At 36.2% G+C, this 18,223-nt stretch overlaps 1 protein-coding gene across 1 annotated transcript in view; it reads right to left on the reverse strand.

Moving 5' to 3' along the window:
* The window catches only part of LNX2 (ligand of numb-protein X 2), a 103,978-nt gene that overhangs the window by 47,809 nt on the left and 37,946 nt on the right, over positions 1 to 18,223 (reverse strand). Inside the window, exon 2 of the mRNA XM_036745853.1 lies at positions 2,759 to 3,241. Coding sequence (XP_036601748.1) covers positions 2,759 to 3,159 — 401 coding nt within the window. The 5' untranslated portion in view covers positions 3,160 to 3,241. The remainder of the gene's footprint in view (positions 1 to 2,758; positions 3,242 to 18,223) is intronic.

Here is an 18,223-nt window from a genome sequence, read left to right on the forward strand (position 1 = left end):
CCAAGACCAGGGCTCTTGGCATTAGTAAAATGGCTGGAATACATGAAAACCAATGAAAAAGTTATCCAACACTTACACAAAATGCTATTGGAGGCATTATTCTGAAAATACAGCACTTCTTACATTTTACAATTTAAGAAGCTGATGCCTGCACAGCAATGACAGAAATCACTAATCTTGGGTCACAATGAAAACACTGACTGCCCCATGACTTGACATCCCAAAGCTGTCACTCTGATGTCCCCAGTGCCATATTTCCATGATATTCCCATGACTGACAGTGGAAAACAACATATCATGTGCCTTACAACTTACAGGTAAGCACAGTTACAGCCCACAAGAAATTTCCCTCATGCTGGACACATACATAGAGGTCAGAATATCTAACTCCATCAATAAACCCATACAAATGGATTTATAGGTCTGATTTATCCTAAGAAGTCCGAGCATAAGTGTTTTTTAAAGTAATAAACATTAAGCAATAAGTAATTTACTGTACTATTTCACTCTTAAAACTTTTAAGTCACCTTACATCACACGGATGGCAGATTAGTGTTAGACACAAGGGAGAGGCAACATTGTTGGCAGAAACAACACTGACTTTGGAATCGGAGGACCTGGGTTCACATCTTGGCAGAACAGTTTTGTACTTGTGGATCCTCTGAAAGGTCACAGGGACCCCCAAGGATCTATGGACCACACTTTAAGAACTACCTTAAGGTAAAGGTTTTGTTCAGGGTCTTTTTCTACCAGCCTCCTTAAGAAGGAAGGTGAATCAAAAAAATGTGTATAAGCAGATGCAGGTTTAATATTTATATACAAAACTAGTATAAGGTAAATGACAAGGCCTTTCTTAAGGTCAGATCAATCTGTTAGTTCTTTAGAGCAGGATTTATTGTTGTTGTTCAGTTGTGTCTGTCATGTTCACCTCTTCATGACTCCAGCTCATTTTTATAGATAAGGAAATTGAGGCAAACAAGGTTAAGGGACCTGCCCAGAGTCATACAGCTAGAAAGTATTAGAGGCCAGATTTGAACTCAAGAAGATGAGTCTTTCTGACTTCAGGTCTAGCACTCTATCCACTGGGCCACCTCACTGCCCCATGTATATTTATACAGTTTTATTAAGCATCTCTTAAGTCTGCTCTTCCCCCACTGCTCCCATTTGTCCCTACTGCAAAAACTGTGTGTAATTGTTCTTTCCTACTGAAAGAACGGACATAGGTAGAACTGTGCTTTGTTCAAATGAGTAAATACTAGATTCTTATCTAAATCTTTTAGAAGTACAATGTAAGATTTACATATTAATGTACTAATGCATTCTAAACAAGTCATAGAAGGCTATGGCAATTTTGTTCAAAGCTAGAATACTTTAAACACACTGTTAAACAAGTTGCTTTTACAGCTACTAAATTTCTATTGTTGTTGTTTTTTTAAGACCAGGCCTGTGATTTCATTCATATAGCATCTAGTGAGGAAATTCCACTCAGATCACTAGCATCTTTTCGGCAACTTAGAATCTCAGCTACGAGACGCCTAGGATAGGTCCAGAGTTTAAGTGACTTGCCTAGGGTTTCTGCCAGACTCAGCACTTGAAAGTAGGTCTTTCTGACTTTAGGACCATCTCTCTGTCCACTATGGCATTCTGCCTGCCAAATACTAAGTTACTTTGGAAAAAAATTACTAATTGCTTGGCAGGATTTTATAAGTGGCTACTAAAATATGTTTTGTGCAACACACAGCATTTCTCTTATTATTTCTATATCCATTAGTTTCAACTTTTTTCATATCTTTCACATATTACCTGTAGGCATATAACTGAACTTGAAATTCAATTTTACTTATTAAAAACTTCACACTGGACTGAGGTGGGGGGTTGTGCGTGTGTGTGGTGGGGAGCAAGGCAGGTCTCTTTCAGCTCTATTATTCCTTACTTGAATCTGGAACATAATAACCCATGCTTTAAGGGGGCTATATTATATTTCTAAAGTATGTATTGCTATGCTATAAAAATGTTTTCCACATCCGACATAATGCAGCATGATTTACTAAATAGATAGCTGGTCTTCGACTCAAGAATACCTGGGGGCAGGCCTTTCCTCTGATATACAACAGCTGTGTGAATGTGGCTAAGAGACCTCTCTGTACCCAAAATTACAGATGAATTGTTGGTATGCATCAGGGGAATGAGCTTCCATGCTGGGCATTTCAGATACTGAATAAACCAGTAGTCCAGAACCCCCCAAAGCAAACAAATAATACCTCACATTTTCTATAGCACTTTAAGATTTACAAAGTAGTTTTCTCACCACAATCGTATGAAATAAGCAGTATAACTATTATTTGCTCCATTTATAGAGATGAAACCAAGGCTCAAGTAGATTAAGAAATCACCCAAACACAGCTAGTAAGTATAAGAGGTTCTGTGAACCCAAGTCTTCTGATTACAAGGTAAGTGTTCATTCCACTACACCCCAAGGACACAGAAAGGGGACATTACAACATAAGACAGGATAACACAGTATTTTACTGAGTATAACATCAATTTCTCTCATTCTTCCATTAAAAAAAAACACAAAAAAATGAAAGCTAAAATGACTAAACAAATAATAAATGACTAACGTGAAATTTCCTAATGGGCTAAAACAAAATATACACTGAAAAAAAATAACATGAATTAAATTATAGGTCCCTATAAATATCTACTAAAATTATATCTAATAAGTAAAACCTACTAATTTCCTTAATATACTGCTTACCTGTTTTTAAGATGTGCTTCTAGGTCACAACGCTGCATGACATCTTGGCATACTGAAGAAAAGGGACACAGAACTAGCAGTTTGTCTAAGAGCTTATGAACCAGAATACTGGATTTCTTACATAGCTTAAAATGGAGTCTTTTCCGATCCAATGGACAGAAATCTTTCTCCTGTAAAAAGTTCCTTAGGCACTTGTAGCAGAATGTGTGTCCACAAGGGGTATCTAATGGCTGTAACAGGGGCTGAAGGCAAATATGGCAGACCAGGTCATCATCCACTTCATTCTGGTAATTGTACAAATGATTTTCTCTGGTCCAATGTTGTTGACCACATTCAAAACACAAAGGATTCAAGGAAGAGTTCTGTTCCATAGAAACAATTTCATCATTGGTAGTACCCATTCTAAACCAAATGGTGCAATCTTTGCTTTTTCATAAGTCAGGCTTATACTTAAGGTTTTATTTTCTTTCAGTGGCCGTTTTCCTATATAAAAACAAAAGCAAAAAAGCAGTATTAATCAAGATAGAAATGCTAAAAAATATGCTCATTTATTAATTATAATAAGCAATGCAACAAATTAACATCACTAAACTCTTGTTTAAGAAAGAAACCAAAACTGTAAATATAGTTTAATGTTCTTAAAGAAAAAAGGCTGACAGAGGGTAACATATATTTCACTTATTCTAAGCTATCAACCAAAATGGATGTTTCATTGCCTAGTTTTTCTTGACAAGAAGACCTGTGGTTAAAAGCAAGGATACTATACCATATTACTGTATTTCACCACAAATGTCATAGATTTTATGCCATTTTTTGTTTTGTAGAAAAGTGGGGTGTGACTATTGTGAAGCTTTTTTTTTTTATTTTGTGCCAGTATTACTTAAAAATCATTTATTCCTAAACTGCATCACTGGCAGATGCACTATACAGCTTGGCTAGTGTGGGAAGACTCAAGTCTTACTGTATCACATGACTTACTCATGGCAGCTTCATGCTCACATGCTCCTTTTGCACTTACAGCTCTTCAATGGGTTGAGTGTCAATACCTTTCGTACTGCATTGCTCTAAACAAAACATGCAAGTAGGCTTTTGGAAATGTGACAATGAGCATGTGCTGAGATTTTTAGGCTTGCAATGTGTGAGAGAAATGTATATCCATATGTCACTGGTGTATTAATACATTGTTGCTCTGTTTATCTTTTAAGTGGCATGAGGAACAGAATTATACCATGTGATGATCATGTGATAAAAGGTTATGAAGCAATTTTCGGACAGAAAAATAGGATACGACGATTATGTGGTGAAATACAGTAGATATAAAGCAATCAGTTTTACTGTCTGAAACCCCTCTCTCCCTCAAACACTCCACTACTTAACAGTAATTACAAAAACAACTAATTTACCTGATGTAACACTAGATTTACTCTACTTCATCTCTAACCTCAGCCCTTCTGATTGGAGAGTAGGACCATGAACTCCAACTCTCCATTTAAGGTGAGGGAGATCAGCTCAAACTTCTCCTCATTTGTTACCTTGCTGTACTCCTTTGGGACTTCTCTGCCTTCTCCACGTGCACCAGGAAGCTTTGGGACTCTACCTCATCATTATCCTCTGCCCTTCTGATTGGAGGGTAGGGCCATGAATATCCATTTAAGGAAAGAGCTCAGCTCACAGACACCTTCATTTCTCAACAGGCTTCACTACTATGGGACATCTCTGACTGCTTCTCTATTTCATCATTCCCCTACTTTCCTTTGGATACTCCTCTCCCCTTCTCACCCTGTGCTTTTCAGCTTCTTTTGCAGTTTTGTCTTCCCCTGTTAGACTGTAATCTCTTTGAGGGCAGGGTCTGTCTCTGTCTCTCTCTTGTATTTATATCCCCAGCACTAAGCATAGTTTCTAGTGCATAGCAGGTGTTTAATAAATGCTTATTGGCTATTGTAACATGACACATTTTCATTTGTCCTACCAGTCCTGATTCTTTGCTTCTAATTTTACGTACACACACTGTAACAGTTCAGAAACCTGTTCTCCAGGATAGCAGTCTGTCATGGTTCTATCTTCCCCAACTCAGTCTGGTGAAAGTAATCTCGACTCTAATTTGTAATAGCACTTTACCAGGACCTGTATCTTCTCTATCTTTTTATCCCCAGCTATTCTCTGCACATGGAATGCCTTTCCTCTCCCTCTATACTTGCTGAATTATGACTGCTCCTCTAAGCCCCAACTTCAAGGCCAGGTTTTTAGAGTCTAACCTAAAGAAGGCTTGGGAGTCAGGAAATACGGGTTTAAATTCTGTCTACTTGGTGTGTCATGATGGACAAGGTCTTTTTTAAACTCTCAATCTAAGTATCTATAAAATGGAGGTGACAACAATCACACTGTCTCACAGGCTGTTGCCAGGAGAGTCCTTTGCATGTTTTAAAGGACTATGCAAATGAGGTCTTTTGGGGAATCCTCTGTGGGCAATGACCTTCTTACTCAAACCTCAGAACACTTTATTTGCCCCCCTCTATTACACTTACCATGTAATATCGCATATCATAACTAACTGTGACTGAGTCTTATCCCTATAATAATCCCTTGTAAAAAAAAGTCTAGGCAAAGAAATTGTAGATTTGTGGAGAACCATGATTCCAGATAATCTTAATTCATTGAAATGCAAGTAAAAACAGCATATAGGTATTACAAGTGTTGACATAAGAGCAAAGCAAACAGTTATTCCTGTAGTTTATTACTCAATTTTTAGTCTCTTCTCAAGCACATATAACTTTTACAAATGTCAGCAGTAATTACAAGAGATTGGAAAAAGGAATGACTAGGGAAAGAATATCCTTTGTCTAAGTTATAAAGAATTTGTATTTGTCTGAATACAAAATTTATACAGCACCTTGTTTCCTACTCAACTAACAAAGAAAATTTACATATTCTTTATTAGTTTTGGAACATAGCAGCTTTTATTTGAAAAAAATTTCCCTCCAGAAAATATACAGCAACTCCTGCCTCCCACATAATTACTAAGAAAGCATTTATCTTAAGACTATTATATTTTAGCTATTTTCCAAATCTCTAAATAACTTTTGGTTCTGTAAGTATTTTCATTTTATTACAAAATCTTTTGAGAAGGAAAAATAATACGTTCCCACTTTGAAGTTTTTAAAAAGTACCAATTGAAAATACATCATTCCCACCCCCAAGCTACCTCTATTTCACCATGGGCCAATGTTAAAAGAAAAATTACATGAAGCAAATTACAACATATGCATCTAGGGATAATTACTGAGCAAGCACAAACTGTTAACCACCGAAAAGAATTTTGAAAAATTGCATTTCATCAGGCACATTGACATCTAGCTTAAACAACTGTGTGTTAGTTCTCTGAAGCATTTAGATTTCTCTCGCATTGTACTAAAGTGAACCTTATTTTGTGGCAGATTCCAATTTCCCATGGTCAAACAGATTTTTTGGGTATATTTAAAAAGGATTACACCATACTTGACCCAAAAGGGATTACACAGCAATTTCCAATCCATTATTCAATACAGATGTAAAAAATGATGTTTATCAGTTGGTGTCCTGGCTATCATTGATAATGTGCATCTTTTGGGAAGGCAAGTATAGGGCTAAGATTGCAATTCTTTTGTTAATAGTGATAGAGAATATAGAGTGAGACCTGAGAAGGGATTAAGTGAAAATCTGTCTTAAATCCATGTGAAAGGCAGAAAAAAGAAGTCTAGTGTCCTACTGTAATAGAATATAACAGTTTCACATTGAATAATGGCTGGAAAGATAATATAGATGATAAAGATTATAACCTGCATAAGCCAAACAGCATCATTTAGGCTTTTGGGGATATAGAAAAGAAACAGAATATTCAATCCGTATCTTTATAATTTAAGGACAGAAATAAGCCAGAGTAAGAAATTAAAAACGATAATAGTACCACCATATCAACAACTACCACCACTCACAAATAAGCTACAACTAATACAATGGAAAGGAAGACCTAACTTCTTAGGGAATGCAAAAGCGATCAGAGCAAAGTAGGGTTACCTTCAAGTTACTATGTTCTGAGTATGGGGACAGAAATGGCTTAGCTCAGAAAGGGTGTTTCCAGAAAGGAAAAATAGTATTTAGGAAGCTTTAAAGAAAGAAGTGGAAAATTTTGTATTGGAAATAATAAGCTTGCTGAGTAATACGGAACTATTTGCAAAAAACGAAGCCTTATCCTACAATCTGGCGATAACAAGTCTTTTTTTTATAATAAATTTATTTTTTATTTTTAGTTTACAACACTCAGTTCCACAAGTTTTGGTCTTTCAAATTTTCTCTCCCTCCCTCTCCTACCCCCTCCCCCGTAAGTCAGCATGTAATTCAATGTAGGTTCTACATATACCTTCACGTTGAACTTCTTTATGTAACAGACCAGTTGTAAAGAGGAATTGTAACCAATGGAATGAATCATGAGGAAGGAGAAACGAAACTAAAAAAGAAGTAAAAAATAAGAGAGCAAAAAGTTTGCCTTTATCTGCATTCAGACTCCATAATTCCTTCTCTGGATGTGCTTAGCTTTTTCCATCATGAGTCTTTTGGAGCTGTCTTTGAACCTTGCATTGATGACAGGAACCAAGTTTATCAAAGGATAACAAGTCTTAATAAGTATTCTCCTCAGGAAGACTGATGCCAGCTTTCTCTGCAATAGTCTGAAGGTAGTATTGTTGAACTGAAGGTGGGGACCCTCAAAGTTGGTTTAAATCTTTTATCAGAACTGATGAACAAAGCCCACTCTGGTACAGACACAAACATTCATGAGTTGGGGACTGAAGAAATTTCACGAGGGGCCCTCTACATGCTGGCTTTCACATTATCCCACGGAACTTCCTTTCTGAAGTACACTAAAAGTTGAATTCATCCATATGGATGTATTGTGTTTGATATACGTCAAAGCTAAAGATATGTTTTTTATAGCAGCCTTTATTCTTCCCCTTTCTATATATTTTTTACCTTCTCAATTTCACATTCTGCCTATATTTCTGCTGCTCTTTTCCTTCCCAGCCAAAAATCTGGGAGAGTATCAATCAGAGCTGTTCTTTTATATGGTTACATCAACTAGCTAAAATTTAAAATGACTGTTTATCAAACTCTGATGAAGTTTCTGTAAGGGGGCAGTGGCAGAGAATGATAGAAATGCAGGGTAGGCAATCTGGATGAGTGAGATGTGCACAAACCCAGTAATCCCTCATTTCAAGTACACGTGTACACACACACACACACACACACACACTACGCTACACTACACTAAAAGAAAAACAATCAAAAGAGCAAAAGTGGAAGGTGGAATGGAAGAAATCCACATGGGGTGGGGGGGAAATTAGTGAGACTGAGGAAATGGGCAAATACATAAAAGCTTCTAACACAGTGAATAAATATTATAGCTTTAGAATACCAGAAGAAATGTCCAAAAGAGAATAATTCTGCAAAACCTACAAATAGAATCCCGCAACAGAGAAGAGAATGGATCCATTGGAGTAGTTGAAAGGACTAATAAGAGAATGGAAGCAAGGAAGAACAAATGAAATAAAAATTCTTAAAGACTCAAATAGCAAACACTTCTAAAAAAGGCTAATTTTTTTTTAAAGACTGGGAAGTGGGGTCTAGGATGAAAACTGAGGAAGAAGGGAAAAGAATGAAATCAAATCAGTTAAAAAATATAAAGTGAGGATAACTATTTCTAATTGTCCCCCCCACTCTTTTCCTTCTCTCTCCCTCTCTCAATATAAAGATACACACACAAGTACATATTTGTTTATAAATAAATGAAGATTTGATGGAGGATTAAAACTTTAATAACTATAACTGTGAATGTGAATAGGATTATCCCACCCATTGTAACCAGAATGGCCTTTGTTTTCTTTGAATGACTCAGCTTACCTCATTGAGCCTCTGGATGCTGTGGCTTGCTCTTCCGGGGCAGGAAGCCCAGAGAGCATGTCAGGAAGCAGACAACTTCCTGTGTGATGAGTCATGGGGCTGGCTGACGGGAGGTGTTAATGTCTACACTAGGGGGAGGGGCCAAGTCAAGAACCAATCGGCCCTGGTCATTCAGGCAGTGTTTGATGATGTCAAACGCCCTATAAGAGGGGAGAGGACAGCTTGAAGAGCTCTCTTTCCTTTTCCGGTTGGTGTGGGAGCAGCAGCAAGCAAGCGTGACTCTGGGCCAGCCCTTGCTCTCGGACCGAGCCCAGATGTTGGTAACTATGAATTATATTGGGTCTGTCTGTTGATATTTGTAATTTGTTTGTATTTTGGTTTTGAGGTTCGGGGTGCTGGTTTGTTTTTCCCCCGAACTAAATGAATGTTTTGAACCTCAGGGTGCTGGTTTTTTCCCCTGAAGTAAGTCAATGAATCTGTATTTGGTCTGTCTCTTGATGCTTGTCTGTATGTTCCCCTGAACTAACTGAATGCTAACTGAATGCTGGCGTTTTCCCCTGAACTAAATGAACGTTGTCTGTATGCTAAGTGAATGCTGGATTAAAGTAAGCTGGTCAACTCCTTCACCGTGCTTTCCTTGTTTAAGCAGATAAAAAGAACCTGTGCTTTCCCGGCAGCTTCCTGGGTCCCAGCACTGGTGCAGGCTGTGGGGGGAGGGATCTTACTCCCCCAGAGAAGCTGCTAGCTGGGTTGTTAAAACACCCATACAATGAGGGAAGGTATTATAGAGTACATTAGAGAGCAAAACTCATAGACATGCTACATACAAAACACATGCAGATTTCATAAGGAGTTAAAATGAAGAGGTAAGAATAGAATATATCTAACTGAATTAAAAAAAAAAAACAAAAACCAAGGCCATAGAAGGTCAATAGACACAAAGAGAGAAACTACATTATATTTGAAGGCATTTGGTACAGTGCTAGAAATGCTAGCTGTAACAAGACAAAAAAATTTGAGGGAATAAGCAGCTGCAAAGGCAGTGACAAAATTATTTCTTTTTGCAGACAATATCATGGTTATACTATGGAGAACCTGAGAATAAACACAAAAATTGATTGAGACAATTAGTAACTTCAGTAAACTAGCAGAAAACCAAAAAATACACAAAAATTACCAGCTTTTCTGTTTATTAATAACAAAATACAGGTGAAAGAGGAGAGAATATTCCACATAAGATAACAAAATATATTAAATATATCATTAACCTACCACAAGATCACAGGAAATATAACCACAAAGCAATTTTTACAGAAATTTATGAAGACCTGAAAGATTGGCAAGACACTAAATGTTCATGGCTGGGCTGTGTCATTATTATAAAAATTACTCCACAAATTTAGTACTACTTCCATCAATTGCCAAAGGGAAAGAGAGAAAAACAAAATTCATTTGGAGGAAGAAAAGGTCAAGAACATCAAGGGACATAGTCTTTAAAGGTAAGAAGGAAGGAGACTTAGTGCCATTAGAGCTATTAAATTGCACTACAAAGCTGTATTTATCAAAACTCTCAATACCACTATTAAGTCTGTTTCCCAAAGTGATCAGAGAAAAAGGAAAAGAATCTATACATTCTAAAACATTTATAGAAGATCTTTTTGTGGTGGCAAAGAATTGGAAATTGAGGGGATGTTTGTCAATTGGGGAATGGCTAAACAGATTATGATATATGATTATGATGGAATACTACTGTGCTACAAGAAATGATGAGTGTGATTTTAGAAAAACATGGAAAAACTTGCATGAAATAATGAAGCATGAAATGAGCAGAACCAAGAGAATGGATACAGTAACAGCAACATTGGGTTCAAAAAATTAACTGTGAAAGACTAAGCCAGTCTGAATATTATAAATATTCAAATCAACTACAAAGGACCTATGAAGGAAGATGCTATCTACCTCCAGAGAAATAACTGATAAATAGAAGTATGCATAGTATGGTTTTATATATTTAGAGACATATATATAGATCTCTCTTCATCAAATGGTGGCCTTACTTAGTGTGGGGAGGGAGGGAAGGAGACAATGTGGAAGTTAAAATGTAACAAAAAAATTAAAGTTAAAAAAAGGCTCTCATAATGCATTCAGAGGTAGATCAGTTTCTCAGACTAGGTAAGCCCTAGAAACAATTGCTCATAGTAGTCTACTATTCACAAATCCAAAAAGAAAAACAACTAGAGAAGGATATTTTATTCAACAAAAACTGCTGGGAAAAAATAGAAACCATCCTGGTGAAAAATAAGTTTAGATCAGCACTTTGTATCAATCACTTTATCTATGATCCAAATGTCAAAAAGCACATAATTAAAAAATTACATGTAAACAGCTTACATTATTTACAATTGTGGATATCAGAAAATAATTGCTGGCTACAAGAGATAATAAAAGGCTCAATTAAATTAAAAAGGACTTGCACAAATAAAATCAATGTACAAAGAATCAGAAGAAAAGGTATAGACTGGGGGAAAAATCTCTGCATTAGATATTCTTGACAAAAGTCTGACATTCAAAACCCAAGTAAAGTGACATGCATATGTAATGTTAAGAGCCATTATCCATACTACAAGAAAGGATGAATATCATAAATACAGAAAAACACAGATTTACATGAACTGATGCAAAATTAAATAAGCAGAACCAATAAAACAAAATGTAACAAAATGTAAAACAATGATGTAAAATAGAAAACCACAAAACAATCAAAAATGAATTGCAAAATTATAAAAAAACAAACATTGCCCCAAAGGAGAGATATAAGAAGACACCTTCTCCCCATGGCTTTGCAGGGGTGGGGAGCCATGGGTGCGCGACACTGTATATACTTTCACATTTTTTCAATGTGTTAGGTAAAGCTGATTATTTTCTCTTTTTCCTTTCTTCAAAAAAAAATTCCTTGTTATATGGGATGACTCTCTGGGAGAGGAGGGGGTAATACTACGCAGAGGAAAATTTAGGAATAAAAACAAAAGATAGCAATAAAAATTTATTTTTAAAAAAGAAGCCATTTTCCAATAGACTAGTATAGTTTAGGGACATCAATAAAAGGTTTTCAAAAGAATCAAAATAAAATATCAATACCCACCTAAAAAAAGAGTACAAGATCATTAATAATCAGAATGTTGATAATTAAAACAACCTCAATGTGTTATTTCATACTCACCAAGCTATCAGAGAAATTAAGAGATGGGAAAACTCATTATTAGAAGGTTTCTGAGAAGATAGACATGACTATTCACTGCTTGTGAAACCATCAATCAAAAAGCACTAATTGGTTTAATATTTCCAGAAAACAAGTTGGAATTATTCATGCAAAATTGTTTTTAAAAATAGATAAATAGGGCAAAGAAATCAAAATTACAGGGGTATAGAATGAGGATCATCCTTCTAAACTTGTCTGCTACTCCAGTTATCCCAGAGATGCTTTCAGTGAGTTTACAGAAGATAAGCTGGTAGGCATCCCAATATTTTTATTCAATTACAAAAACATTATTTTAACCACTTGTTCATTAAGGACTATTTCTATCCGAACTCCATCAAAAATATGTGGCAATAAGAGATGGGATGCCTTCCACTTATATAAAGCAAGCTTTGAAATTAATTTACATACCATCTTTTTTAAATTTAGTATTCTATACTATGAAGTAAATGACAAATTCAGGCACTCAAGTTAAATTTTTCAAAAAGACAGGAGCAGCTAGGTGGCGCAGTGAGAAGAGCACCGGCCTTGGAGTCAGGAAGACCTGACTTCAAATCCGGCCTCAGACACTTGATACACTTACAAGCTGTGTGACCTTGGGCAAGTCACTTAACCCCAATTGCCCTGCCTTCCCCCTCAAAAAACAAAAAACAACAACAAAAAATTTTAAAAAGACATTCCCACAGAAATACGATGGCCAGGTATTGATTAAGAGACTGTGGAAAGGTTAGAATTCTTGACCACTGTTACTGAGACTGTAGACTATTTTGAAATTAAATTATTTTCCATTAATAAAAGTCTATTTTATCTCCCTTCAAACTCCCACCATAGGTGGACTATTGCAAAAACCTTCTAACTAGGCTCCCTGACTCAAGTCTCTCGTTCATATAACTACCAAAATGATTTTCTTATAATACAGGTCAGAATATATTATTCCCCTATTATCTCAGTTTGATTTTGAACTGTGATTAACACAGTTTGATTTGATAGAATATAAAGTAAATAAATAATATGTATCCTTACAAACACTATAGTACCTGTTCGACTTGGAATGCTTCAGTTACATTCAAACAGTTGGGAGCTACTGAATGGACCAATGTTGTGATACATATTTAGTCTTGGGCAAAATATTAGGTATGTTGAAAAACAGGTTATAAGAAGACATGGTTTGTAAGTCACAGTCATCCAAATCACAGTTATGAGTAATATGCTTGCCCTTCCTGGTGAATGAGACAAGAATATCCTATCACTTCTGGGAAAAGATTAGTTAGAAATAGCTGTTGCTCCTAGCCATGGTATAGTAGTCTGAGGAAAATGGAGGATCAGTAGCCCAGCAAAACCTCAATTAGCCCGAATGCTCAGGGCACAAGGTATTGCGATTAACTGAAATTTTTCATTTCCTGAAGATTAACCACAGGTCCATTTTTTAAATACTTGTCCAAAACCTTTCTAAAATATATTGGCATCAAGAGCCCCTCCCTAATTTGAAGGTGATAAACAAGAAGACTACATATACACCAAAATATTTATAGCAGCATTTTTTGTGGTAGCAAAGAACTGAAAACAACATAAAATCACCATTTGGGAGGAATATTTAAACTGTGGCATGTGAACAAATGGAATATTGCTGTGCTATAAGAAATGAATATGATGAATTCAGAAAAGTACACAAAGAGTTACATGAAATGATAGCTAGCACTTATATAGGACTAACCTTATTTTAATAATAAAAGCTAGCATTTATATAGTACCTACTATGTACCAGGCACTGTGCTAAGCTTTTAATAAATATAATCTCATTAAATCGTCAAAACAATCCTGAGAGGTAGGTGCTATCGTTATCCTCATTTTAAAGCTGAGGGAACTGGGGCAAACAGAAGTTAAGTAACTGGCCGAAGGTCTTTCTGACTCCAAGCCTAGGAGGTTAAGCAACCCATCCTCGGTCACACAGTTTGTAATGTCTTTGGTCAGATTTGTATTCAGGTCTTCCTGACAAGTCCAGCACTCTATCCACTGCAGAACCTGACTGCCTCAATTATCTCATCTGTAAAATGGAGAAATGATGCAAAGTGAAGTAAGTGGAGGCAGGAAAAAACTATTCACAATGACTATGGCAGTGTAAATGGAAAGGACAATAACTACAAAAGGAATGAAAATGAATATTGTGAAATTTTAAAGAACAAGCTGGCCCCCGAAGAAGAGACAGGAGAAGACATTGCCTTCTGCTCCTTTGTGAAGACTGGTGGGTGGGGGGATAAGAAGAGGGAGTTCATAGGTGTGGAACACTGAAATAATGTCAAATTCTGTCAACATTATCTGTTGATCTGTTGTGACTTTCTCTTTTTATTTTTTTTCTAAAAATTATCTGTTATAAGAGATGGCTTCCTGGGAATAATGAAGGGGAACGATACAGGGGGAAATCTAGGTGATTTATAAAAAAACAAAAAAATCAATAAAATCTATTAAAAAAAAGTTTTCCAAAAAAAATGCAAACGATCAACAACCATATGCGGCCAGGTGCAGCTTCTATTTTGGTTGTTAATGTAACTGTTTTCTTTTATAAGGGAGGATTCTAGGGAGATGGGTGCTGTGATAAAAAAGAACACATCAAACATTAAAAATGAAATCTATATATATATATATGTATGTATGCATTAAGGCATCAGTATTCTTACTGCCTTTGAACAAATATATTTTTATCTTTTCTTAGAATTTAAATTCTGACAGAATATCAAAGTATTTTTATCTTTAGAAAACAAATTCTTCCCAAGCTAACTGGAAGGTTACAATTCACTAAATCATACTCTTGGACTTAACAAAACAGCTATATTAATTAATTCCTAGATGGGCTAAAAACTCTTTTTTTATAGGTATTTCTGTAATGTTTATATGGCTATTTATGTATATGGTTTTTTTTTTAATTTAACTGGTTTGAATGATTCCAAGTTAAAAGATTGTGATAGAGGAGAATTAAGTCCAGATTGAGAAGAGATCCCTAATGGAGCGTGAGGTCCTTTAGATCAGAGGTTCTCAAAGTTTTTGGTCTTAGGACTCATACACACTCTTAAAAATTGAGGACTTCAACTTCTGGGTCACATGACCAAAAGGATAGAAGACTAGACATTTTCTCTTTATCTTCATGACCTCTAAAACTTCCCTAAAACAGAAACTATGTGCCAAAGATAAAAACAGTTGGTCTAGGACACCAATGGTCTAGGACACCAAGAACCCAAAAGAAAGTAAAAAAAACTCCATGAACTATCACTTAAGTTGCACTCACTCAGCAACCCCTCTGTCATCACCCACCCCACTACCAGTAGAACACCAGCAAACAAGTATTGCTGATAGCTTTGAGATAATGTGGATATGTTAATGAACTACCCTAAGGTGGCATAAATAAGAGTCCTTCTCCTACCACAAAAAATCATATGAAAACAAGACCCTAAATTCTTGCCCTCTCCTCCCAGCACTCCATTTATTATGGGTCCATGTTTCCTCAGTGCTCCTAACTCTGATCCATGATTATGTGACTTTCTGTGCCCTTCCTGATCCTCATTCTTTCTCCCAAGCTGCCTGCCTTCCTCTTGCAACCCTATCTCTTTCCTGCCGTTTCTCTCTTTACTTCTGTGCAATCTGCCTTGGCACTTATTAAAGTGTGGCTGAAGCATTATTCCTCACTTACTGCCATTATGATCTTTTCCAATGAATATCCAAAGAACAAGGCATGCCTGTCTAGACCCAGAAGGACCCCCTTTCAGTCCCATTCCCTTAGTTAAAATTGATCTTTCCATAAATTAACTGGCAATTCAGAACACCTTACCTAGGCTTTGACATATAGCTGAATGGTCAATCTACTGAATTGGTTCATCAGAATATATAAAATAGTCAACATTTATATTACATAGCACTTTAGAGGTTGCAAAACACTTTACATATATTATCTCAATTTACTGTTCTGAGAACCAAGGCTAAGAAAGGTTAAATGACTGGCCTTGGGACACACAGTAAGAATCTGGGGTAGTATTTGAACACAGGTCTTCCTGACTAACTCCAGCACTCTATCCACTAGGCCTTGCTGCCTCCATATATTTTAGAAAGATACTAAAAATAGACAATAAATTGCACCCAGAACTGAAAAGGAAGCAAATAATGACAATGAATCCCATTTGGGAAACTCTACAGTGCTTTAAATAATCCTAATCTGCCCAGGGCTGCAAAAGCCCAGATTTTCCACAACAAAGTTTTATTATTAATGCCATACAGTTGCAAATAAGAGAACCCCTGGGAACACATGACCAGAGAAAGAGATAGGCAGTATATATTGAGAACAAAGACAAACAACCAGAAACCAGAGAACAGAATTGGGATCCACAGAACAGTAACAGAAGAAATAGGTGGATCTACTATAGAGGATTTATGGAATGATATGGCACTTGAGAGCAGATGGACTGAGTTAGATCAGTAGAAGTAACACCCACATTAATGAGATTACAATTCTATTTAACTATTTAAATTCATTGAAGATAGGAATGTGTTTTCAACATACTTGCCACAACACCTATCTGTAGTCTTTGTATAACTGCATGTTAATTATGGTAATACGTTATTTCTATTACTAATACCCAGTTTTAAATTTAAGTTTTATATAAATCTGAACCTGATTTCTATAGATCACTCTCTTTTATGTCATAAACAACTGCTTTTACTTCAGTCATGCAAACTAGCATTAAACCATATGTAAGAAACAAAGAATGGAAAACCTGCCACCCAAAAAAATAAATGTAAAAATAAAATAGTTTTAGTCACATAACATGTACAGAGCACCATGAAAAATCACATTAACGAAAATTGAAAACATGACCAATCATACTATATCTCTTAAGCCTACTGAAGCCCATGTGCATTAGAGAAATCATCCCTTTTAATAAACAATGCCAAAGAACTGTCCATTGTTTTTTCTACTCCACCAGGCTGCCCCCTTTTTTTGATTGCTGCCAAAATTTCTGCAGTCCCTGAGACACAAGCAAAGTTTTCTCTCAGAAAACATCCTTTTTTTTAAATTTAGTTTTTAGCATTGATTTTCACAAGAGTTTGAATTACAAATTTTCTCCCCATTTCTACTCTGCTCCCCACTCCAAGATGGTATATATTCTGGTTGCCCTGTTCCCCAGTCAGTCTTCCCTTCTGTCACCACACTCCCCTCCCATCCCCTTTTCCCTTCCTTTCTTGTAGGGCAAGATAAATTTCTACACCCCATTGCCTGTGTATCTTATTTTCTAGTTGCATGCAAAAACTTTTTTTTTTGTTTTTGAACATCTGTTTTTAAAACTTTGAGTTCCAAATTCTCTCCCCTCTTCCCTTCCCACCCACCCTCCCTAAGAAGTCAAGCAATTCAACATAGGCCACATGCATATCATTATGTATAACCCTTCCACAATACTCATGTTGTGAGAGACTCACTATATTTTGCTCCTTCCTAACCTATCCCCCTTTATTGAATTTTCTCCCTTGGCCCTGTCCCCTTTTGAAAGTGTTTGTTTTTGATTACCTCCACCCCCATCTGCCCTCCCTTCTATCATCCGCCCCCTTTTCTTTTTATCTTCTTCCTCCTTTTTTCCTGTGGGGTAAGATTCCCAATTGGGTATGTATGGTATTCCCTCCTCAGGTCAAATTTGATGAGAGCAAGATTCACTCATTCCCCCTCACCTGCCTTCTCTTCTCTTCCTACAGAACTGCTTTTTCTTGCCACTTTTATGCGAGAAAATTTACCCCATTCTATCTCTCCCTATCTCTCTCTCTCAATATATTCCTCTCATCCCTTAATTTGATTTTATTTCTTTTAGATATCTTCCCTTCCTCTTCAACTCACCCTGTGCCCACTCTCTCTCTCTATATATATATACACACATACATATATACATACATACACACTCACATATACGTATATACATAAACATATATATATATATATATATACACACACACACACATATGCACATTCCCTTCAGCTACCCTAATACTGAGGTCTCATGAATCAAACACATCATCTTTCCATGTAGGAATGTAAACAAAACAGTTCAACTTTAGCAAGTCCTTTGCAATTTCTTTTTCTTGTTCTTTTTCTTGATTACCTTTTCATGCTTATCTTGATTCTTGTGTTTGAAAGTCAAATTTTCTATTCAGCTCTGGTCTTTTCACTGAGAAAGCTTGAAAGTCCTCTATTTTATTGAAAATCCATATTTTGCCTTGGAGCATGATACTCAGTTTTGCTGGGTAGG

This window comes from Trichosurus vulpecula, chromosome 2 (genome assembly GCF_011100635.1).
Source record: "Trichosurus vulpecula isolate mTriVul1 chromosome 2, mTriVul1.pri, whole genome shotgun sequence".
Taxonomy (NCBI): Eukaryota; Metazoa; Chordata; class Mammalia; order Diprotodontia; family Phalangeridae; genus Trichosurus; species Trichosurus vulpecula.